Genomic DNA, 25,272 nt, shown 5'->3' on the forward strand with positions numbered 1-25,272 from the left:
TTCTTCCTGATAAAACAAAATGTACAGCAGAGATAATAGAGATCTGTTACAGATGGAGCTGCTGTCCACAACAGAAAAATGAGGGCAGATTATTGTATAGGGCATCTGATGCATGATCATTTTAATGAAGCTTTCCATCTCGCATACATAATGGCAAAGCAGCCAGTTCCATAGTCTGAGGTCAGCAATGCACAGCGCTCATCAACAGTCGGTTTGGAGCTGTTGAAAATCAAGGCCCATTGTAATCAAGGTCAAAACTGCCACTGACTTCAGTGGAGAGAGCTTCACTTCAGAGCTCTTCTGTTTAAGTACTGGAGACTGTGAATATCATAACAATGACTGGGAAAAAAAAAAAAAAAAAAAAAAAAGCATTTTCTATTGGCAAGAGAAATGAAGCCCATAGAAAAAACCTTTACCTTCCAAAGTCAACAGTTTAAACTGCATTAGCATATGCATCACTGTTTACAATTAATGAATGTGAGATTAAGATATGAGCTAGTTTACACACCCACAAGTACCTCTGACTTCACTGATAAACTCAATTCCATATTCTTTATAAAGTAGAACCAAATGACATTAAATGGGTAATAAAATCAATTTTAACATATGTGACAATATTACTTAAGACTACCAATAAAGTACACAGGAGTTGCCCCTCAAGCACATGAGCGCTTAAGCTACAAGGGTCAAAAAGCAACAGACACTATCAGGAACTCCACATTAATATTTCACAGCTAGCACTCCAGTTCTGCTTCTTTGCATGGCCAGCAACCAAACCAGCCCTATGTACCTTTTTTCCTTTGAATGAAGAAGGAGTAAACATTAAACATTAAAAACAAAACCGACAAAAATTAACCATGCTACAGTCAAAATCCATCCAGCAGTTCAGCCTTACTCTTCACTGTTACATTTCTTTTATTTTGCTTTTGAGTATTTGCTTTATCTCAGAGCAGGTATCAAAGCTGCTCCTCAATAACTTAAAGGAAAAACAATGAGGAACTCCACTGTGTCGCTGTGCCTGACAGGTTAGTGCAGCATATTTACTTTCTTTCACAACAGTACTAATTACCCAGAAAGTGCTACAGAGGTTCTCTCCTATTAGTTTCAATTTGAGGAAGATGCATTTGATTTTATGGTCTAATAGAGAAAATCTGCTTCTGTCTACTGGACGTGGCTATCCATACTAATCAGTGAGAAATAAAACATACACAAACTTAATTTTGTTTGGATATAAACAGAGAGTAAAATCAGGACACTACAAAATGTACCTATAAATCTTTACAAAGCTCACCTTCTAGGGTAGACGTAAAGAAATCTGATAACTTACAGAATTATTTCACCAATTTTCCATTTAAATGCGATTTTGGCATTTCTGTGTTCTCTTAACAATAAGCCATGCTATGATACGTACATCATGCAGATGAAACTGGGGGGGTTTGGTCGGTTCCTAACGCTGATTCAGAAACCTGCTCACATCCCGTTTTTTTTTCTTTTTTTGCATATTTTACATAAACTGCAGCTCTCATTTCATTCTTGAAGAATGTTCTAACATTTACACTCCAGTCCTCAGAGGTAAACTTCCAGCTCGTACACAGGGATTAACAAATTTCCCTCCTTACGCTGTGTTATGGAATTTCATGCAAATGAGGTTCTCTTTACACAGGGCCACAGGCCTCTGGGGCAGAACAGCCTCTGGAGCACTGTGCTGTTAGTGCCCAGCTAACAGAAAGCACTGAGAGAAAAACGGCTTTCACACCGTGCTTTCTAAGCTGCGGCATTACCCACTGCAGTAAGGAGTGAAGCTGAAACGATCAGATATTGTTCTGAACAGTATAACTGACTGCACAAGGGCCGCTGAGGTCTGAGGGAAGGATGCATTATGTTCTGCTGTTTATTTCTGAGTCAGACCTATGAGGTTCTTTGAACCTTTACTACACCAGTTTCGTATTTGAAATATTTTCATAACTTATCCTCCCCACTCTAGTGCTGCAGACACAACACACCCGCCTGGTCCCTGCCAGGCAACCATGGGAAGGACTGGAGGAGCCGTGGTTGAGCACTCTCACTGCAAGCAGAGGATGCTGCAATTATTGTCCTGAGAGGCTAGAAAGGAAACAAGGCTCTATGCTGACAGCTTAGCTCGGTGTGAACTCTCATTTTTCACATGGAGCTAATTAAAAACTGAAATTAGTTAAATATGGAAATGACACTTGCAAGCACTTAAGCTGAATTCTGGCAAAATCCCTCTAGAGCGCTGTGACGCTACCTGCTGCTTCAGAACTCCCCAACTGAATTTCACAGTTAAAAGGCTGAGCAAAGGGAAAGTTATTACACAGATTTCCAATTCAAAATGCGTCTGTAAAATTCTAAATTAAATTTCATGGTAGCCCTTTCAGTAACGAGGGACACGCTGTGCAGCCCAATGATATGGTGCTCAAATAACGTCCCTGCATGTATTCTGCCATTATCTCACCTTCAGGCATTGCGTGGTGCTGCCAGGGCTGTGACACTCACAAGGATACCAGTGCTCCAATGCTGCAGAGATAAGGCATGTGTTGCTACAGAATGAGTTATTTGGGAAGCACGGGTGCATGGTGAGCAAAGGAATTGTTTTCAGAATTTTATGGAAGAAATCTCAGAAAATCAAACATTTTACGCTTTGCAACTTTAATTTATTTTGGTGAGTGCTGAACAGACAGGCAGAGAAGGGTCTATAATGCAGCAAATTATACTGCTTATATAGATCAATGCTTTACAGGCAGTGTAATAATAAAAAGCATTTCTGCATATGTAAATGGGCACAAAGAACCAGGGGACTGGATATGCATAAGAGGTATGATGACTGACATTAGCTTTTTGACTAAAGCACCATGTGAATTCCATTTGAGTGCACGTGACTTGCCTCGCATGCATAAAAGCAAGGGTATTTGCCCAAGGGCAAATATGATTTCTGAATGCAATTTAACAAAAACCCGCCCACGGAGCAGATCATTCTGGATTCATACCAAAGCATTCAGGATAGCCAGTCACTTTCAGAACAACTGGAGAGTTTTGATTTTATTGTTTTTCCTACATCCCATCCCTTTATCCTTGAGGCAATCCCCTCCCACTGGCCTGCAGCCACTATTGCACCAACAAATTTCTGTCTAGGAAAGCCAGCAAAAGATGCCACGTCGCACGAAAGCCACTGTTACTCCCAAGTCTGCTGGCAGGGGGTACTGCTGCACTCAGCCTGCCAAAAGCTCTTCCCTGGCAGCTATCTGTATAATCTGTATATCGCACCCAGGCTTTGCTAGTCCAGGGCCTTGAAACCATCTCAGCTTACCCAGCTGGAGGGGATCTGATGCAGCTGCACCATCAGACCCTCTTATTTTATTGAATTTTGAATATGCAGTTTCAAAGCAATTCAAATGAATTTGCCCAAGGCCTCAGATCAGTGAATCTACCGATACCATCTGCAGCAGGCTTCCTAAATTTGATGCATTTAAGGTGCAGGTGACAGAATAGGAACTTTCACTGTAAGGACTGACACGAAAAGCCTGCTAAACAAATTTGGTCATACCCCATTTTGGCAAGGAGGGAACTGTACGGCTTTCAGCCCATTTCTCACAATAGTGCTGTTAATAATGAGAAGTTCCTTTTTAAATTATTTTTAATCATGTATATTTTTCCAAGTTAAAAGGAAGCACTGATTTGATCCTTGAGCTTCTTCTATTTTACAGAATCTATTTGAGAGGAGATAAGGAGCAGGAGATGATGAACTCTTATGAAGCACAACTACAGAGAAATTCAGAACCCAGCACCCCACAGGCTGAGACCACCTTGAAGGTTGTGAAATTCTGATGAGGTCACTGAAACACAGGTTGCCCCAAAGAAGAAAATCTAAAGGTAGAATTATAACATCCTCCCATTCAAGTGGTATTTTAAATAATAGCCATTACTTAATTATAATCAATATCCTTAACATTCAATAAGATGATCAAGTATACCTATACGCAACATGGGAAAGGGACACGGAGCCTAAGAGCTAGACTGCAGCACAGTGTGACTACACTTTGACCAAGGTCCCTGGCTGTTACAAAATAGCAGAACTGGAAATAGACAGAAAAAGAAGAATCAAACAAGGAAGGCATCTTAATGCTCAAGGACACACAGCTACTTAGTTTCCTACGGACTCTGCACTGCCAACCTCACTCCCATCTGCCAGCTAGGAAAACCATTAATGTTTCCCCATTTATTATGCCATATACTTCTTTCTACAGCAAGCAGAGGCAGATAACATTCCTTATCTAGCAGCTGTCCATGCCCACAGCCCAATTAGGATGTGCCTGATTGACAGGTACAAGCTCTGGAACCACTGGGACATCTACCTGGCTGGCTGTCAGACATGGAGCCAGAGTTGCAGCCAGGGGAAGCAGGGTGCACAGCCAACGTCCTCGGCAACATGTGCACTGTGCCAGGTGCTGCATGGGCTCTGTGCTGAGCAGGAAGCGCGGCACTTGTTTGAGCGAGCTGTGTCTGTCCACAGCCCTGCCCAGGGCAATGATGTAGCACATAACCAGAAACTACCTCTTGCCAGTGGGTTTTAACTGCATCCCTATTAGCTGTAGGAGTGACCAGCACATTTGAGGATCAATACTCTTCATGTGAGAAATGATTTCAGCCATTTCTTCCGCCCTTGTTCTACTTGTATGCACTTACATGAAGATACAGTTGGTGAGGGGAGCTCGAGGCTGAAAAGAGAATCCAGGGGACAGCATCCTTAGGTACAGTCTGACAGCTTGCTCTGTCTGTTCAGAAGTCATAAAGCCAATGGTTTATGCCTTTTAAAAGATCCCTAAAGAACTTAACAGTAAGAAATACATGCACTTCAATCAGATTGTGAATATATGGAACTTCCATACTCCACATCAGCAATGAACAGTCACCCTCCAAAGTGCTTCATGCCATACTGGGCATACACCATGAATGTGGGTAAGCACCCCTGGGACAGACTGCAACACATGCTTACAAGGGGACATCCATGCAGACAGATGCTTTTGTCACTAATGCTTCTGGGAAATAATTTACTCAGGAAGAAATGAATAGTAGCTTCAAGGTGAGAAATTAAGACTGAAGATTTTTATCTTCAAGCACTTAATGGTATGTAATCATTCTCTTGTTCTTTTTCCTTCATTTCCACTCAGGAACAAAAAAAAAAAAAAAAAAAAAAAAAAGTTTAAATGAAGCAGCAATGAAGTTTAAAAGCTTGAATCAAAGGGAAAAGTCTGAGCATGAATTTTCTCTTTGAGGAGGGAGAAGGAGCAATGAGGACAGACAGAAATACATTATTTCCATAACCAATAGACCATACATGCGATATGTGGTGTGAGCAGCCTGGGAATTCTGTGTACCAAGCAGACATGCTATCGAGCCATCTTTGCCTTGCAGAAACTATTTCAGTGTTCATGCAGAATGCCCAACAAAGCAATGTCATCCTGGTGACATATAACAGCCTCCATATGCAGAAAGCAATGAAGCAAAGATTATTCCCCAAACCAGGGCCAATAAAAGGCTACTGGTTACAGGAGGCTGTTGAGCCAGGTACCCCCAGAGAGTTCACAGGCCGGCTCTTCAAGCCAAAAGCAAGAACAAGACTCCTAAGATCTTTCAGCGTCAGTCTGAACTGCTACCTCATTCTGAATGTCTTTGTAAACGGAGCTTCAAGTCATCCCATTAGGGGCAGAAAAAGTCACTTGCTGACTTTGCCAGACACAGCGTCCTCAGTGGGAGCTACACAGTTTTTGCCCTGTTATCTGATTCTGCCCTTCTAGATAGTCTAAGCCATTAAACAAATTCTTTGAATTGTAAAACTTTGGTCAAGGTCATGTGCAAATGCAAACCCGGAGTTCAGTTATGTTTTACCAGTGGATGACACAATTACAAGTAGAAAAAAGTTTTTATAACTCAACATTCTTTTCCCCTTGGTTATCAATTTTTAAATACAGGGCAAGAAAAAAAAGTGTGCTTTTGAGAAAATTCTGAGCACATGAATGTTTTAGATCAGTTCTATTCCACAGAGCAAAGAAAGGTTTCTTTGAATACTGTGATTTGATGTAATTGGTCTTCTGATTTTTTCTTAAGGTACAGCAAATGCCAAACAAAAAATTATGCATATTTCATTTACAGACAGAGTCAAATTCATCCCATAGGTGTAAGCCAATTATTTTCATTGTAGTTGTATCAGTGTGAGAAAGGAATAATGCAATCAATCACAAATCAAATTCATACTGTTCTTTATGACAATTCTGCTTCAGCAAATCCTCAGATATAACAGTGAACCACAGATCACAACAGTATTCTATAGAATACATTCAACAGAATACATTAAGTAAACTTACCTTCCTGTCTGTATCTTACAACTGAGGAACCCTTAAAATATCAGAGAATAGGGAAAAAAGCCTAAAAAATCTTACCTACAAAAGGATGTTTTTATTTTTAGAATAGCTGCCCCAGCACTGATTATGAGAATAAATTTTGCACTAGAGGGACATGCTGAATACATTTCACCTGCATAACTCAGACCATATTTCTTAATTAGTGGTACCATTTTCTAAAACATTTCTTAAATCTGTCATGTAAATGCAATGGCAAAGGATATTAAGGTTCATTTCAGAACTATCAATATCAAGAACCATCCTGAATAACACAAGCATTCTACGTCCAATTTTTCTATATAGGTTTCAGTAACAGCACCTGATCTGAACTGGAGGAAAAAACGTGCCTCATGGCACTACATGCTTGGACTTGACATATTTCACAATACCAGTTTTAGAATACACGATCAACTTTGGTCAACAAAGTCTGTGTATCCATTATATCTTAATATAAATCTATTCCATGAAAGCCAAGAACAAAACAGTCTAACTGGAGTTCAATAACTCCATGCAGCGAAATGAAGCTTAATCCCTCCTGGAAAACTGCAATGAGATTGACTGTATGAAAGCTTCTGGAGCTTGTCCACATCAGCTTTAGTCATATCAGGTGGGATGGCAATAAAACCTTAGTATTTGCGAGGAAAACACTAACGCAATCTTTTCAGTTTTCCCTTTAAAGAACCAAGAAACAGGTTCTGTTCTCTGTGTATGGAGGATAAAACAACTGTCAGCTCTGTGAAGTGAGGGACAATTCAAGCAACAAGAGCTTGTCTGGTAATTAGACCAAAGGAGTAAATAAGGGGTCTTCACTCAGTTACAAACAGGACCAGAACCTCCCTAATGGACTCTCTGAGGCTGTTTATCAGTTATGAGCAAACCAAACATCCCAGAGCTGGGAGCACAAGGCAATGGGTTTCACAGATCACAGAATCACAGAATTACCCGGGTTGGAAGGGACCTCAAGGATCATGTAGTTCCAACCCCCCTGCCTAGCAGGGCCACCAAACATACGCCTTTAATTTCTTCCCTGTACTTCCTTCCCATACTGGCGGCTGCCCTCACGCTCTTCACAGCAGCCTCATGAGATCTGCCAAAAGACACAGAGCTGCCGAGAAGAAAAGGACAGGATGGGATGGAGGAAGGCTCTGTCTCTGCACATGTGGTCTGCTGCAGGCATGCAGAGAAATGCTGCAGCCTGAAGCTGTACTGAATTTTTTAGCAGCACAGTACTATGCATACTGTCACTGGTGATCCAGAATACAGGTGCTGGAAGAGCCATTGCGAAAGCTGTAAAAGATGTACCCAGCTGTGTTACAAGTCATAAACACCAACAAGAAAACATGTACATTTCTGTAATAATTCTGCAGATAAAAACCAGAGAAGCTATATATGTGTGTGTGTGTATATATATATTTATATATATATATATAAATATATATATATATATATATATATATATATATATATATATATATNCATATATATGTGTGTGTGTGTATATATATATTTATATATATATATATAAATATATATATATATATATATATATTTATATATATATATATATATATTTATATATATATAAATTTATATATATATATATATATATATTTATATATATATATAAATATATATATATATAGAAGGAACAATTTTAAGAACTAAAACTTTAATGATCAAGAAAAAATTCCTAGTTTTGTGATTCTGTCCCACGGAAACAGAAGTGACATCACACAGCTCTGCAGCACAACTCCTAAGTAATCTGTATCAGTACTCAAGATATCACTGCCAAGAGTAAACTACTGACTGTATTTTCAAAGGAACACATTTAAAATATTTAAAACACCTTGGGAAAAGAGTTGTCAAATGCACAGCAAAAAAGAATTGCTAATATTCAATTTCCTCAAATGCTGTTTTTCTTATGCAAGGTCTCCTAATACTTTTCAACAGTAATATACAATTTTTTTCCCTTGGAATCAGGCACAAGATTCCTGGAGATTCTGAAATGAGAAGACACACTGTCCTCACTACCAGTAATACACAGAAAACAGAACTCCATCTACATGCCATGGCACTGAAATGTGTGGGAAGTATCAGCTTCACAACACAGATGAGTAAGCCTGAGGTGGGAAAGGAGGCTAGGCTGGAAAATGTCCATGGGATTTGGGAATCGGTCTCAAAAAGAAAATCAACCTGAATGCTCTTTTGCCTTGCTCCACAAAGTTCTTATCATTAAGTTGTACTGAAAATTGAATACACCTTTTCCTCCCTTCACAACAGAGCATTCATGTAAAATAGTTAATTATTACTGCTGTAGTTTCCACCACATTAGACTGTACTTTAATTAATTTTATTTTATTAAGTTAATATCCTGATAATAAAAGACAATAGACTGATAGCCCAGAGCCTAGTATTTCCCATTTACTCTCACAATAGGAGGAGCACTGGAAGATTCCTTAAGTGCTCCCACTTCACTTTCACTCTGAATGAACTACCAACAAGCAGAAATGTTCACACACAATCTCTCTCCTCCTGAACTACCTAAAAGCTGGCATGAATTGTCTATTGTTCTTTGCTGGCTTCACAGAAACGAGTTGTCCATCATACGCTACTCACTCATGCTATGGCTTCCTTCTGAAACCCAATGTGATTCCTTTTGTTCCCATTACTGTACCACGTTCAGATATCACAAGATAGAATCTGATACTATTCTAGAGCAGCACTCAAAGCCAACAGCTCAGACTTTTAAAAATCTCACTGAATTTGAATAACTAATTCATAGAGCAGGAAATATAAATTTTCTCTTTCTTTTCAATTCCTTCAGCAAGCATTATTTACCCAAAGCTAATTTAACCTATTTGAAATAAAATAAGGTCCTTTTTTTGGCCTCCATTGTGCTAGAATTAATCAGAAGCAGCATGATTCCATGTTTAATTTCAATCACAGCAGCTACTGCTTTGCGAATAAATAATTCTTTTTTTTTTTTTCCCCTTAAATAAGATGATCACTTTCTCTTAAGGAAAATAACACTTAGAACAATGGCTTTTACATGATATTTTGTTTAATTATGAGAGCACTGCTGAATATGTTTTCACTTAAAATCCAAGTCTGTGAATAAAACTGCTTTTTTTTTTTTCTTTTTTTTTTTTTTTTTTTTTTTTTTTTTTTTTTTTTTTTTTTGAATGGCACCAGCAACATCTGGGTCAGTAGGAGATGCCCAGAGAGTCAAGAATTAAAATGGCAATCTGGAAATACAGTTTGGAAAAAAACAAATTAAAAAGGAAAAACTGATGACTCAAAGAAATTACCAATGCCAATTTCAGCTACAGAGCCAAGATTCTCAAGTTGTATGAGAACGGAATTTCTTTTCTAGATCTGGGATTTACTTTCTTTCAGTTTAGTTAGAAGAAAGCTGGCTGTAAATTTTCTAGCTCGCTTTGCTAAGGGGATAGCAGAATTTAGCCCCATCTGTTAGTCCTTGGCGAGGACACTGGTACTATTTGTTTTCCTAACATGGCATCCCTGCACATTTCTGACTTGCAAGCTCATACAACAGATTGATTGTGCCAGAGAGACCCTGTGAAGTGGTGCCTGCTCCACTGCCAAGGGCAGGGAGAAAATGGATGGTCAGATTCAGATGATCCTTAAGAGGAATAGGTGAAAAATCTGCACTACCTCCCCCGTCACGTCATGTATGTGGGATACCGCATCTGACCTTCAGCCAGTGAAGCAAAGAGGAATTTTTCCTTTAACATTTATGAGGCACCTGAGGTACTTCCAGCTATTTTTTTTTCTTTCCTATTTTTTTTTTCTCTTTTTCCCCAAACGAAGGGCTGTGTCTAAATCCAGACCAGTAAAATGAGAGTTAGAGGACTTGTCCCCAATTTCTCAACTGCTAAAACTGCTTTGTCCTAAATAACTTTTGCCTGAAGACTTTCCCTAGAGCCCTCTTCCCCAAACCATGCACAGGGAGATTTTTCCACAGACCCGGCTGATTTGTAGATCTGTTGGTAGAGCCTACCAACATTTGGGGTTCAGTGAACCTTATGTCTGCTATACTAAAACTTACATGAAATGTTGCACTGAAACTACAGTCGGCCCCACAGTGCTGATGGGTCAAACTCACAGCAACGCTTGCTATAAAAGAGAAAGAATTTGTAATTCATTATCACTAAGTATAGCTAGCAAATGAATACTGGGTTACTCCGGAAATATTAAACACTTAGAGATAGTGTTAATTTTAGCACAACAAAAGTATTTCCAGTTGCCACCTCAGCCATTTTTGTCTTTCACATTCATTGAAACGAAGAACTGCTCCCTTGCTGCTGCTGAAAGCCCTGCACAAACTCTGATCAGGATTCGTACTGGAGACATTCATGTGCAGATCAGACAAGCCTCAGAAAGGTACACATGGAGTGCTTTCAGGAGAGGAACTAAGTTAAAGTTCCAACAAAGACACAAAATAAGCAAACTGAAAAGCAGGGAATTTCCAGCAATAGAAGCTTTCCTCTGTGTATGACTTCAGAGCATGTAGTAACACAGCAAAAACATATAGCAAAAAGCAGGTAAAATCCATCAGTTAATTATACACACAAACCAGTTACATTCATAAATGTCTATACACAAAAACAATAACCAGTCTACCTTGTATAACACAGTTCTGTCTACTTCATCTTTTTAATAATCCACAGCCCCAACTCTCTTACAATGATGCCTTTTCACTTCAGACCTTTGAATTCCAGGGAAAAGCTTTAGGGAACATGCCTATTTATATTTAGAAAAACCTTTCAAATTTAAAGCTATCATAGGGCAATATACCATGACACAGTCAGAGAGTTCAAACGGAAGAAGCCATTTATACTTAGCAAAACCACTTCAATCAAACTTGGTATACAGGAGATGTATCCCCCCTAGAAAGGGTTAATGACTGTGAGATCTCTACTTCCTGGATTCGCCCAGGGGGTACTTTCAGAAAGGTGACACACATGACCGCCCCAAGTCCGCAGCTGGCACTGATAAATAGCATGAATTACTAAAGATTGAACACAGATTGCACAGTGCACAGCCATGTTGATGTAAACTATATTTAACAAATGATATCCCAGCAGAAGAGGACAAGAAGCCCTAAAGACTCTGCAGGGGATGGGAAATCATCTATAAATTTGTATTTTCCTTCAGCCAAGGAAGGTCACAATTGTGTTGAGATTTCCAGCCAAGGGAAACAGAGACTGACTGTTATCTTCAATACAATTGCATGTCTTCCCCTTTATCTACAAGTGCATACGTGCCTAAACAAAGAAGCAGCCTACTTTCAAAGCCTGTCTCCTGCTCTCTGATCAAATCAGTAAATCTTTCATCTGAAGATTTTCATGAGCAACCTTACTGAGCAAGGAAAAATACTGAATTAATGCTACCTCCAAAAACTCGTATCTTGCCCTTGATATTTGTGGCCCATTTTGCCCTAAGAGAGCAAAAGAAGTATTTTGGCTCTGAAAATAGTAAGATGACACGCAATAAAATAGCCATGAAAATGTGCAGGTTTTGGCTAAAAAAACATCCCAGTGATCAGCCAAGTGCTGTAATCTGCTTGCGTCAAACTGCCAGTAGTGAGCTTATGAAAATCCTTTGTGTAGCTAAGAAGATATACTAGATATATTTCCTATACATATGCTATGTATAGATGCATACATATACTGTGCAAGAGTCATGACTATAGTAAAGACAAAGCCATGCGTGCGATGTATGTGACCATTAACTCCTTTGAAAACTGCTCTGGTATCACAGTAAGTGCAGGCTATGCCTGGGCAGCACCCTGCCTGCTCAGCTGCCTGCTCTAAGGTGCACCGAACTCCACATTAAACACTGCTCAGCTCTGCTGAATGCGGCTGAAATGCAGGGAGTCCTGGGTAGAGCTGGGTTTGGCAGCAGGCTGGTCTGCAGACAGCTGTAGCCGGGACTGGTGAACGCCATACTAAGTGTGATTCCAAAATCACGGAAACTGCTTTCACAACTGCACGTTTTCAAATGCATGCACAGCAAAGGCAAAGATAAGTTGCATTATTTCAATTTATGTCATGAATTTTGTACTCCAGGAGCTTCAAATCAATGGTAAGCAAATTGCACCATGGTTAGTTCTGTCCTGTTCTAGCTGCTTACAGTTTTCTCCTGGTAAATATAAGAGAAAAGAGGAGTGATTTACGAACGCTCACTTTAAAAAAATCGAACAACATATTAAAACAATACCTCATAGCACAGAGAAATAGAGTCAAGCAGATGGTTTTCACAGTAGTTTTATAGAAAGAACATGCAGAGAGCCTCGACAGGAAAAAAAATCTAAAAAATCTAAAAATGAAGAAAACTGTGTATTAGATGCTGTTAAATCTGTGCTAGAGCGCAAATGGAGATATAAAAAGGGATAAAGCTCCTTCTGTAGAGATCCACATAAAATATAAAAAAAGTGATGAAAATCACAGCTTTTGAACCTTCAGCAATTTCCCTTCACCAACATTCCACGATAAGACTGAGTGAAACCCTTCCAAGTATATGCTGAAAAACAGCACTATTTCCAGTTCGTATGACATGGACTGTGCCCATCAAATAACAGACAACCAATCGAGATGCATCTTGCCATTAGCCCAAATGGTTATAAATTCTCCACTTTCACCTGCAGGCACAACAGGCAGTGTCTGCTCATGGTTGCCATGCCAATTGCAATGGTGCAGGTTAATAACGGGCTCACAAATTGACTAAGGTGTGTTGGAACAACAGAGGAACTTGGCTAAGGAAGCACATCGGCACCTGTACAGACATCCTCAGGTGGTGCCCAAGGAGGATGTACATTTTAATTTGTAACCCATTTGCTGCTAAAGGGACTGAAGTTTAAGATACACCATGGAGTACAATATGGCAATCTGAGCAAAGAAAAGGAAAACAAGTTTTCTGTATTTCTGAGAACAAATAGCTGTCTCCACCATCACATCATTGTTTCACTATTACCAGCTAATACAACAGCAGACAGAAAGTGCAGCTGCGGTCCACAGAATATTTGGCATTTCTGGCCCAAGCATAATCCCTCATGTAATGAAAAACCTATTTCTATTTCTGCATCCTCGCTACTCTTCATACTGAAGAGGCTTGCGCCTGTCTCCCATTTATTGAAGCTTATTCTTCATCTAGACAGCCAGGTCTGGTTTGTATTAGAAATTAGGTTTTAAATCACTATTTTTCTATTATTTATTTTAGGATTTTCAGGAAGCCTCCAGAGGTACAGAGAAATTCATCTTATGAAAAAGACCCTTACACGTTAAATGAACCAAGCTCCAAGTCCCTGACCTACGTTAAAGAACTTTGGTGTTTTTAAGGTTCAAAATATTTCTAACTATGAAGACAGTAACACCACTTTAAGAGTTAAAATGAAAGAAAAGAGTAAAGCTAAATACTCCCCCATGCAAGAAACAGAATAATCATAATCTCAAGCTTTTCTTTTACAAGCAGTCTCTACCGTAGGGTTTTCCTTCTCATTTCTCATGTGGCTGAAGGCTTGCATTTATCTGATTAATGGAGTCTCCAGATGTAGAAGGGGATATATATTTGCATATCTATATGCATATATATATATGAAGAAATAAACAATAGGTGGAATAAACTTTGGGTTCAATAAATCTCAGGGGCCTAGAAATGCATCTCTCCTGTCTGTAAGCTCACTGTTTCCATGTGGCCAGTTCTTACACAGCTCTCTGTATCCGCAGGTCCCAGCTCTGCTCCACATTCTAATAAATGTGCAGTTCTCTCCTTGGAGAAGACCTTGTCTGATATCAGCACACAGACCCATTAAGGTGAGTGGGACTGTGATGTTGTAGCTTCTCTCTCTGGTAACTGTCTCTATAATGGCAGTTAAATTCATTGCATCTCACTGAAGGCCTACATTCTTTTTCAAGTGTTTTACATTTACCACAGACCAGCAGAGATGCTGCATGGTCACGTCAGCCCTTATTCTGTGCGGGGATTCTTGCTGTGCACTCTTGAGATGTTTTTCAAGTTCTTTTACTTTTCTCAGCACTATTTTTTTTTTTTTTTTTTTCTCCCCACTTTTATGACTGAACATAGAAATCCTCCAGTAACTATTTGTGCTGATGGAGTGGGGTATGTTCAGGCTTAAACAAAACACCTGTTAGCATATAAATTCCATCAGCATAGAAGGAAAAGTCTTACTGATCTTCCAGAGTATTACCTAGTTCAGGTCAATTCCTGCAAGACACAGCACCACAAAACCAGGCTATCTGTTCCCATCTGGCAAAGGGACACTATTCCCCTACAGCGGCAACAGTACATTAAAACTTCTTATATTCTCTGACCTTCCTCTGAAAGTATTTACTAAGAAAAATGTGGGAAGAAACCAACTGATCAACCAACCAGAAAATTAAAAAAAGCTTAAAATTAAATTAACTGCAGCACTTATGCATAATGTATATTGCTTTTTAAAAATTAAATGCAACAGAGCAGGATAAATGTGGACATCCCAGAAGAAGAAAACAAACCTCTAAACACACAGTACATTTGATGTTTTATGTAAGGTTATGTAAGACCAGTATGTGAAAATGGAATTCTTCTGCCATTCAGGAACTATATTAATACAAATACTTGTCTTCTCTGCTATTTAATTAGTAATAGCTTAGATAAAGGCATTAATAATGTCTAATAATCACACAGGAGGTCTCAGTAGTGATTCTCTCATTATCAAATCTGCTCCACATACAAGTCAATGCAAGATTTTTCCAACATTCTTTGTTTTGTTATTTTAATTCAAGTTTCTGATGCCAGAAATGTTTATGAGTAATAAAATAAGACAGAATTTTCTCAATTCTAAGAATATATCTATTCTCTGCGAAATAAAATAGGTTTTGGCTTTCCTATACCCACAATAATCAAAGTCTGTTGTAGAAAACAAACATTCACTCATGCTCAGTGAATGGACAATGTATCTTAAAAGTTTAGCACTCCACATTGTTCAGGCAAAGATGCTCCAGATCACTGGAAATTTGCCTAACTCTTTGCAGTGATAAAATCTGGGGACTGGCTGGCTGGGTGTAACTCTGCAGGAAGGGCGCTGGAGTCCCAGTGGACAGAGCTGCAATAAGCCAGCAGTGTGCACTGGCAGCAGAGAAGGGCAGCAGCAGCCTGGGCTTTAGGAACAGAAGCACAGCCAGGAGACATCATTGCCATCTGCTCAGCAATCATTAGAATCACAGCATCACCAAGGTTGGAAAAGATCTCCAAGATCATCCAGTCCAGCCATTCACCTATGACCAATACCTCCTCACTAAACCATGTCAATTAGTACAACATCTGAGTGTTTCTTGAACACATCTGGGGACAGTGACTCAAAAACCTCCCTGGGCAGCCCATTCCACTAGGCTACTTCTACTGTAACTTAATCCAGTTTTGGCTCACCCAGTGCGACAAAGGCATCAATAAAACAAAGCAAGTTGAGTGGAAGCCACTAGCATCTTTAGGGCTTTAGCACTTGTCCCTGGAGCAGAGGCTGGGAGAGCTGTGTTTGTCTGGCCTAGAGAAGAAAAGGCAATGGTGGCCAAACAGCAGCACGTCAGACCCTACAAGTCATCAGGAGGATGAAGGCAGACACACTAGTGTGTGACAGGAGGATGACAGTTGAATGGTACACAATAGGAGAAGATTCAGATTGGATACATGGAAATACTTTTTCTTCATGAGAACTATCAAACAGTGGAAGGTTACCAAGAAAGGTAATGTAGTCGCTTAAAGGTCTTTGAGACCAGACTGGACTTTACATATACCCTAAGTATTAGCAAAAGATCCTCCAGAGGTCCCTTCAACCCTAAATTATCCTGTAATTGATAAACTTAAATCTAGAGTGCAGAATCAGAGATCAGACAGATTGTGTTCAAAAATACTGCTTTCCTGATTATACCTACAGGAGTAACCTATAAAGGATTAATAACAAGGCCCCAAAACATGATGTGAACATGGTGTGTGGGGCATTCAAACTCACTGACCTCTGCAAGTCAATGACATATAGACATATGGATACCCAGACTGTGTAAAACGGCCAGGATATGTTTTGTATCTGTGTAGAGTCTGAGTAGGCAGCACAAAGTATGACACAGAAAAACTACATGGAATTAAAGCCTGAACAACTAAAAGCTGAAATGAACACAAGAACTTTTTCGGTTACTGAAAAGACATTATTCACCATTTAATGTAATGTGTTGAAATTACGTTTTCTGTTATTTTATAGTGATGTGACATTTCTCTTCCCACTGTTCAACTTCTTTTCTTCTTTTCCTCCATGACTTCTGTGCTCTGTTACACTGTCCTATTATTTTCATAACATGAATGTAATTCCTACTTCTATATTTGTCTTCAAGTAGGTTCCTCTTATCCTCTTTTCTCTGTAGTACACTTAAATATCTTTTATTTGTGGGTTTTTTGTTTTTTTTCATAGTAGTTTTTTAGCAGCTACATTAACCATTCTTACAGAATCCCTGTCACATCTTTTGATCTACTATTACCCCATTGAGCGACAGCTATAATCCTAAAAGCAATAATGTATTTCTACACCTAAGCGAATAAAATCTGTAAGCGCACAAAATGTAAAACAACAAGACCAGTTAGCACAGAAACGAGTAATAAATATAAATGAATCCAGAAATGATCAACTGATGATCTCAGCATAAACAGCAGCTAACAGAGCAACATTTCCCTAGGGAGAACTGTGAGAACTGTGAAATCTTACACTGATATTGAACACTGACTTTTCATAGAAAATGACTGCAGATTTATTTGATAGGTCTATCTGACTTAGCATTAGATAAGCAAAATTTAATATTCAAGATCGCTTATGCTCACCCTTCCTCAGAAAGATGGTCTCATCTCAGTATGTTGTGCCAGGCTATAAATAAGGCATGTCTCACTGAGCTGCCTCAAAGCTTTTTTATCATTTTTCCCCGACTTCCTCCAGACTTGTTTTGCATCTGCTTATCCCTGCTACTTCTTTGCCCTGATGAGACTCATTACCTGTAGTTCTGGATTAAATCCAAGACTACTAAAACAATCAGTCCTTGCACCAACAGGATAGAGAACAGGCTCTGTTCCCCAGCTACTATGAAACCCAGGATATTTACCTGTTTGGGCAAAGTAAGGAAATAATGGAGCATGTGAAGCACAACATAAAGCCCTGCTGTTATAAACTGTGGAAAAAAGAGCCACTGAGGAAGCCATTCGTGTAGCTCTGAGTAGAAAAAGGAAAAAATGGCCAGAATAAATAATAATTCTATGACAATACTACTTAATTTAAGCACTATTTATCTAACATTTCCAGGTTAGCCACTGTCATCCTGCTAGATTACTTTGAGAACTTTTATGACACTAAGGACACACACATTTTGAGTAGAGTAGCATCAGCTAGACTGCTGTGTTATTTTTCTCACGTTCACAGCAACATCTCTTAACACTTTTAACAACCAGCATCTGAGAAATCTGTGAAAAAATATTTTCGGATATTCATCTTGGATTGCATTGTGCCACATGCACTAAAAACAAACACCACTCTCCCCATCAACAAATCCCTGTAACACCCAACACAAAAAACCACCTTGGTCTCCAATTTCTTACCAAGGTTTCTGAGTAGGCTTGTTTGACTTGGTAAATAGGTAGAAGGGGTTTTCAATTTCAAGCACTAAGCGCCTGATGGCACTTGTGAGTTATAGAAACATTAGGCTCACTCTGGTTTCAAGTGCTTGGGTTTACTGTATGGAAATCCTCAACAAAGACAAAAAGAATTGAACAGACAGATAAAACTGCCCTTGCACACTGAAAGGCAGTTACTTCTATTATCTCTGAGATCTCTGCTAGGCAAAACACGCACATTCGCTTTTCTTGGAGCTAATCCATAGATCAAGCCTTCATTTTTAACCCAGGAAAAGCATAGGCAAACTAAACCCACGTAACCTCTCATAAGAACACTCCTGTTTTTTGAGGCATTATGCATTTATAGGAGCAGGAGCACGTTGTTTTTAAAGCAAGATGATCTACTTCACCAAATGACTCTCACATTTGCACCTTGAAATAGGACCCTTGCTAGGCGAGAACTCCACATTTAATGTTCCTGGAGCCAAGCTCCCCAACTCCCATCAACAGTGTAGAATTCTGTTACAGAATGGGGCGAGATGTTTTTCCTTGAAAAGTTCAAAGCCTCTCTTCTCAGAGCTTGCATCAGATAACAAATCTTTGCATTCTCAGATTGACTGAATCAGTGAAGAAGAATATCTGAACGTGCGATAGGCTTATCCTAAAACTTAACTATTGCCCCCAAAGTGATACCTATTTTCATTGCAAATTTAGAACAGAATCTTCTGTCACCATCTCATCTCGCAAGATGCAAAATTCAAGTGAAACTTGGTAGCAGTGATTGACAACCAGATGCCCTCTGCATGACAGAGGTTCCATCTTCGCATGGTTTTCCCTTTTGTCAATCTTGGTTTCCCAGCTGCCGAGCATATTTGATTTCAGAGAAGTCTGGGCAAGAACAGCTCAGTGGTTTTCTGACTTTAAAAGCAAAGCAACAACACAAATGTAGCATAAGAAATCAAATGAAACATAGGTTGCCATTTGTCAAAAATAGCTCAAAGACAGAGCAAATGAATCAATTGATACATAAAATAACCACTTGCGTGAGCTACTGTCATGAATCCCGACCTGCGGTGTCAGAGTCAAACAGATGACTGGACCTATATCACCATCAATGTCTCCTAAATTCAAAAATATTTTTGTGAATGGCAAAAGTTGCAGCCAGTCAAGCTGGGAGCAGTTAGTTACATGTCTGTGTTTCTGGGAGCGGCAGCATCTGCAGTGCTCTATATGCTGCACTGAAAGAATTTACAGTAACAGTCTGAGCACTGCATTTATGAATGAAAAACCTTCATGTAAGCTCTTAAGACTGGCAAATATTGTACTCATTTTTGGGATGAAAATAATTTAAATTGATACCAACAGCAAAAGAAGACAATTTTATGAAAACAGAGTCTATGCACATATTTCATGCAGCTAAAAGATGAGACTTCTGCTTCCAAGCCTAATTTCTTCAAGAACCCCCATACATTCTATTGTCTGCCTGTCACAGAAACAAATGAATACTATTGTGTGAGAAAGATAACCAAATGAATTAACCATTTCTTTGCCTATATGTATTATATTCACAAATCTGTTGTGGTGTTTTCTAATAGCAAGAAACTTACCAAATATTTGTTCTGTGTGCCACTATTTTCCAGGCTTTAACTTTAAATAAATGTATAGGGTATAAAAACAAAACTGTCATTTGCTTAAATAGCAGCCAAAGCCTTTGGCAATTCAGGCCTTTCTGGAGCACAGACGTGGCTACGTTACTTTAAGTTAAGGGAGAAAACGAGTTTATCTGAAGCCTGAAGCATATTTAGGGTCAAGTAACACTGAAGAATAAATGAGTGATAACATTTTCCTAGTGGTACATGCACTAAAGATGCGGTACAATCATGCTGATTTCATAATTTGTCATTTTCCTTCTATTTTTCTGTATCATTGAATAGAATAGGAGCAGACAAAATACACCAACACTAAAAGTTATCAGCATGAAATACTATTTTGAAGTGGAGCACCTCTGAACTCATTGCAAAGGGAATGTTACTCGTTGCCTCTCTCTAAAAAGTGTAAATACTAGAACATTATCTCATTTTTAACCTCATGGCATGTTGATGGTCAGATGTTCTTCCATGCTCTAAGTCAGACTGGTAGAAATCAGAGCAGTGTAGGGGCTTACAGGAACATGATGGTTAGTGTTTGGCAGCAGTTATTATCGTGGGGAGCACTAGGAAACTTTTTCCCCACCTTCCTCCTTTATTTATTGTTTTTTCCCCTCCAAGTTTGGCACAAATCTAAAGAGCTAATTTAATATGACAAATCACTCCTATAATCTCCAAAGTGAACACTGACAAAGACGGTACGTTTGGCGTATACTTTCCTTCTGACACTTAATAAATTACTTTCCTGTAACTCGGTTTCACCACCAGCCTAGTATCTGCAGGATGTCCTAATTTGAATGGCTGATTCTACATTCTTCAACGTTGCCCAAGGAAAATGGGAATAAATCCCAGACTTTGTGAAATGACAAATCTCAAACAGTACTGAAGGACAATTCGTTCCAAAGGGTATTATGGACTGTGGGTTGTTTTTTTGTTCATTTCATTCAGTCTGTTTTTATTTACCTGAAAAGGCAATAGGAATGCCTATGTCACTTTTGACTTCTTCTATGATATGTTTTTTGCCTGACTTTTTAGATCACCCCTTGTATAAAATTTTTTCACGACACCATTCATCTTCGGCAGTCTGAAATTCGGATGTTTAAACCTAACACAGCATGTTTTCAATGAACTGCTTTGAATCCCACATCTCTCTTATATCAGGACAATTCATTCAGAAACCATGCAGTCTATGAGAACTTCAACCTGTTCTTTCAAATATAATTTACTTCTTATTTGCCAGTATTGTGTTTTTCATTTAGTCCAGCAGTAGTGGTTGCTACCTGTGATACAGTCATCTCGATGGAGCCTCGATATATTGATAAACCTAAAGAGCAGAACCATTCACTGCAAATTTTGATAACTTTTTCCATAACTATTATTTTTAGCAGATGTGCCCCCAGTAATATAACTTCTGCTTTGGTGGAAAGCAAGAAATTTGCTTTTTTTGGACATGTACAGCAGTAAAACGTTATCAGTTCCTTTAAAGAGTCTCCTGTGCTTCAAGTTCTGATAGCAAAATACACTGGGGGAGCCAGTGCAACACAGTACAGCCCTTCCTCCTGCCTATCTTGGTCTAACTTAAATAACATCCTAAGACTCCCAGTAGATTAACAGTTCTCACTTTCCAACTGTCTAAACGATTAGGACAGAACTGGGATATTGTTCTGATCTGAACAGTATTCTGATCATCTTGAAAACAGAAAAACACAATTTCTTCTAACAGACTGACTGGAACAAGGCAGAGTTATTTTGTCTTCACAGCAGTTCACATAATAGTAGGTCAGTAGCTCCAAAGCAAGCAGCAGAGGAGCAGACAGCTGATATTTTGGATTGCTGCTCTTTGCCCAGGAGAGAGGATAATTAATTATTTTTCCCAGGACTGAAGTACTGCACCCGGGATCTGCAGAACAAGGAAAGGTTTTTCAGGTTTCTTACAATAAGATTTCAGTGCCTAGGGTCATACCATTGGAGGACAATTTGATGGCTGGATAAGCTTATAGCTGTTGTTCCTAAGCTCATTCTTTTTGCCATACTGTTGTTCTCAAGACAATGTCCCAAGATATTGTCTTAAGACAATGCAATTTCCTTTTAGTTTTCTTTCTTTTCTGCCTTTTCCAAAAAGACCTCAAAAACTTCTGTCAAAATGGATCACTGCTGTCATGACTTGAAGATCATCCATCAATTGTTAAGGGCCTGCACATTGTTTTACATCAGGTCTTGTCTCAAATGGTTAATAAACTGTTGAAGGCAATAACCACACTGCAAAGTTTTGCTTTAGATTATAGTAAACTAAATAACAGGGAAAAACACATCTCATAATCCATCACTTCAAAGTTACGCACATGATTAAAATATTCAGCTTGAAGTATATCATTTCCCATGTGCATAATCACTCAGAGAGCTGTTGTATGATAACTGTCAAGTTCAATAAATCATGTGCTTTCCAATCTTCTTATTTATATATCAAGCTAAGCCTGCTGCCTTTCAGAGGTTTTCTACAGAGGAAGCACAGAAAGTTGGTTAGCTCTGTAGCATTGAGTATGATGGGATGCAGGCCTGGCCTAAAGAGACAAAAGCAATGAAGTCACTCATCAGCTCTTTTTGACCTCGTGTGTATTAATGATCTGTGGAAGACCATTACTGTGATAATTGAAATGTCCACAGAAAGCACTGTCTACACTTGTGAGCTGTGTTGTCTGGTTAAAAAATAATATAATAATAAAATAATCACTCTCTTCAAATGGAGGAAATGGGAAGAAAATTCAGTGCATCTTTACAGGGCTTTCACATATTATGCATGAACCTTGTTCTTTATGGTAGCAACATATTAATATCAGCACAAAGAGTCTCAGAAATGAACAAAAAACCCAACATAATAGGTCTGGAAAGTATTTACAAGCTACTACAATTTTGCCATTTAGTCAGGGAAGCTGGACAATCCGTGTAGTATGTCATTATCAACATATTGTTGGAGGCATTGTAAAAGGTACAAAATACACAACTAACTGGTATAGATCCTTTGAAAAATCTCCAAAACAACAGACAATGAGGAGGATATGGAGGGAGAAATCAGAAATAGATTAATCTAGTAAAGACAAAAAACCAGGAGCATGTTTAAAGAAAATCTGAAAAGACCACAGAAAGAATAGAACGTACTGATGTCATTATTAATATGTTAACCACAGAAAATAAGCAGAAAGTTTGAGTTTTCCTTATAAAACACCAGGGATGTGTGGCAAGCGGAAAACAATGGCATACCAAATGGATTTATGTGATTGAGGTCTAAAAACAAGACAAATTCAGGCATGTGAACAGATATAAAGGGAGACTTATCATTCAAAATGATTTTGGATGTTTTTTCTCTAAATGTAGCACGCTGTGGTACTACCTCAATTCAAACACTGTTACTCTTAAGGATTCACTATCACCATTTGTGCAAACTATTTTAGAGCCAAGGTAGTACATACAAAAATCCTCACTATATCAGCCCCTGTTTGAAGCACCTACAACACCTCCATTTAACAATGCACACCGAGGATCCACAATCAATGTCTTGTTCCCACTCCTATGACAGCAAACGGGACTTGAGAATTGTATTTTTCTCATTAACCAGTATAAAGAATAATAATTTTCTTTGCTCAGTAACTACACAGAACTGCAAAACAGATTAAACCACCCTTTCATCTGCTCCAGTTTCATTTGCTGACATAGCCATGTGATTTGACATAGATAACAGTCTTACCTATGAAATATGCTAGCAGGATGGCAAGCAGGACTGCAGCAGCAATTGCAGATAAAGCAGCACATTTCCAGCTACAATACTTGGAGGGTTTTTTCAGCTTGAAAGCATTCCTGGAAAACGTATTTCTAGGTAACAGCCTGGGAGGTGGAGTATAAACTGTTCCTGAGGTCAGTGGGTAGCCGGGGGAAGAGCTACTGAACAGCGGAGTCGTTCCAGAAGATGTCTTAAACAAGAAATGCCTGGAAAACAAAACAAAACAAAAAAAATGGAACTACAGTTGAAAACAAGAAGTCTCATAGTTATGAAGGAGTATTCCTAACCCAGGTGACATAATGGATTAAATGCAAGAAGAAAGTAAAATGACTTTGCATGAAGAAATAAGGAAAATGAACACTCTCACAAACCTTTTGCCACCAAAGCCAAACAACTGTCACTGAAACACAGTGTTAGGATGTCTTCTGTCAGCATCATCTTCTCAATCTTTTTGTGATTAGATGCGGTTGGCCTGGATAGTAACTACAACACCAATGTGACCGAAGTGTCTTTGAGTATGTTAAGACTGTGCCCATTAGAAGGGGGAGCAGTCTGCTAACAGGGCTCATATGCAGATGAGACATTCCCAAACTTGGGAAAATAAAATTAAATTTTACCAGACTTAGAATTTACAATTAAAAAAAAAAAAAATAGTATTCAGGGAGTCTTGGTTTGAAGAACTAAAACAACAATCAAAAGTGCAAAGCTTAGCAGAAATAAAACCTCTCAGACTGCCCAGATGCTTTCTGAGAAGAAAAGAATGAGTGACACACTGCCCAAGAAATTCTCAGAGAATGCTGCCAACTTGCTCTAGGCACAGGAAATGGAGAGAGCAAAGCAGAGGACTGCTGTTCCACATTAACGCATCACAGTCAGGAAGGGCTGACTAGAAGAACGTTCCCAATAAGTGATAAAAAGAGAAACAGAACAAGGGTGGTGCTCTTCAAGAAGGCCACTGAAAATATATCTATTTTTAACGCAGTCATTTATGAATAAGTCTATTAATGGCCATAATAAATCACTCACTCTGACAATGCGTTTGTGATGTTGTTGTTTTTTCCTCTCTTGCAGACCCCAAATAACATCCTACACTCCACTCAGCAGTGATGAAAATTTTATTTCAGACAATGTTTCAGTCTACTACAGCAGTAGCCAAAGTCACTTCCAAAACTTTCTCTTTGTGCTTTGAAGACACCAGAGAAAAAGCTTCAGACACACAGGTACACAATCAGAAGTGCCTTTCAAAGCCTAAGTATCTCAAGCAGATTAATTCTGTTGTTTTTGTTTGCTTTTGAAAAGAAAAACAATTCAATTAAAATAGCTGTTGAGGAACTGGTGGTATGAAGCTGGTGGTGTTACATGAGAGCTGCTGACACCTCTGTTCCTTCAGCCTGGTTAAACATGACCAACGGCAGCAGAAGCAGTTTTAGCCCCTTTAGCAGACTGCTTCTGCTGGGAGCACAGTGCTGCTCTGAGACAGGAGCTCGGAGCTGAAACCACATGGAGCGTGAGGAAGGATGGATAGACAGGAGATGTGGTGTGAAGAAGGATGGATGGGCAGATGTGGTGAGGCAGAGCAGATGTCGGTCATGCACCGACATGTCCAGCTCTCCTTCCCACTCACTGCAGCTGCTCAGCCAGCCCCTCTCACTGCGTGGCCCTTTCAGGCTTTGTCTGCAGCGGATGGTTCTTACTGTCCTTTTTCTCCTGCCCCAAAGCAGGAAATCACAAAATCAAACTGGAAATTGCAGTCCTTGGCATTGCCTTT

General features: G+C 39.1%; 1 protein-coding gene and 1 long non-coding RNA gene across 18 annotated transcripts in view; one reads left to right on the top strand and one right to left on the bottom strand.

Annotated features, from left to right (window-relative positions):
* The window catches only part of TENM2 (teneurin transmembrane protein 2), a 1,269,291-nt gene that overhangs the window by 119,281 nt on the left and 1,124,738 nt on the right, over positions 1 to 25,272 (bottom strand). For all 16 annotated transcript variants that reach the window (XM_032447373.1, XM_015875932.2, XM_015875931.2 and 13 more), the window contains one exon: positions 23,472 to 23,710. In XM_032447373.1, coding sequence (XP_032303264.1) covers positions 23,472 to 23,710 — 239 coding nt within the window. The remainder of the gene's footprint in view (positions 1 to 23,471; positions 23,711 to 25,272) is intronic.
* Positions 845 to 23,687, top strand: LOC107320247. 2 transcript variants are annotated; one of them, XR_004308865.1, is made up of 5 exons: positions 845 to 1,025; positions 2,480 to 2,594; positions 3,723 to 3,888; positions 14,165 to 14,251; positions 23,601 to 23,687. It is a non-coding gene; the product is annotated as an uncharacterized LOC107320247 (long non-coding RNA). The 2 variants fall into 2 exon arrangements; XR_004308864.1 differs by lacking the exon at positions 2,480 to 2,594.

This window comes from Coturnix japonica, chromosome 13 (assembly GCF_001577835.2).
Source record: "Coturnix japonica isolate 7356 chromosome 13, Coturnix japonica 2.1, whole genome shotgun sequence".
Taxonomy (NCBI): Eukaryota; Metazoa; Chordata; class Aves; order Galliformes; family Phasianidae; genus Coturnix; species Coturnix japonica.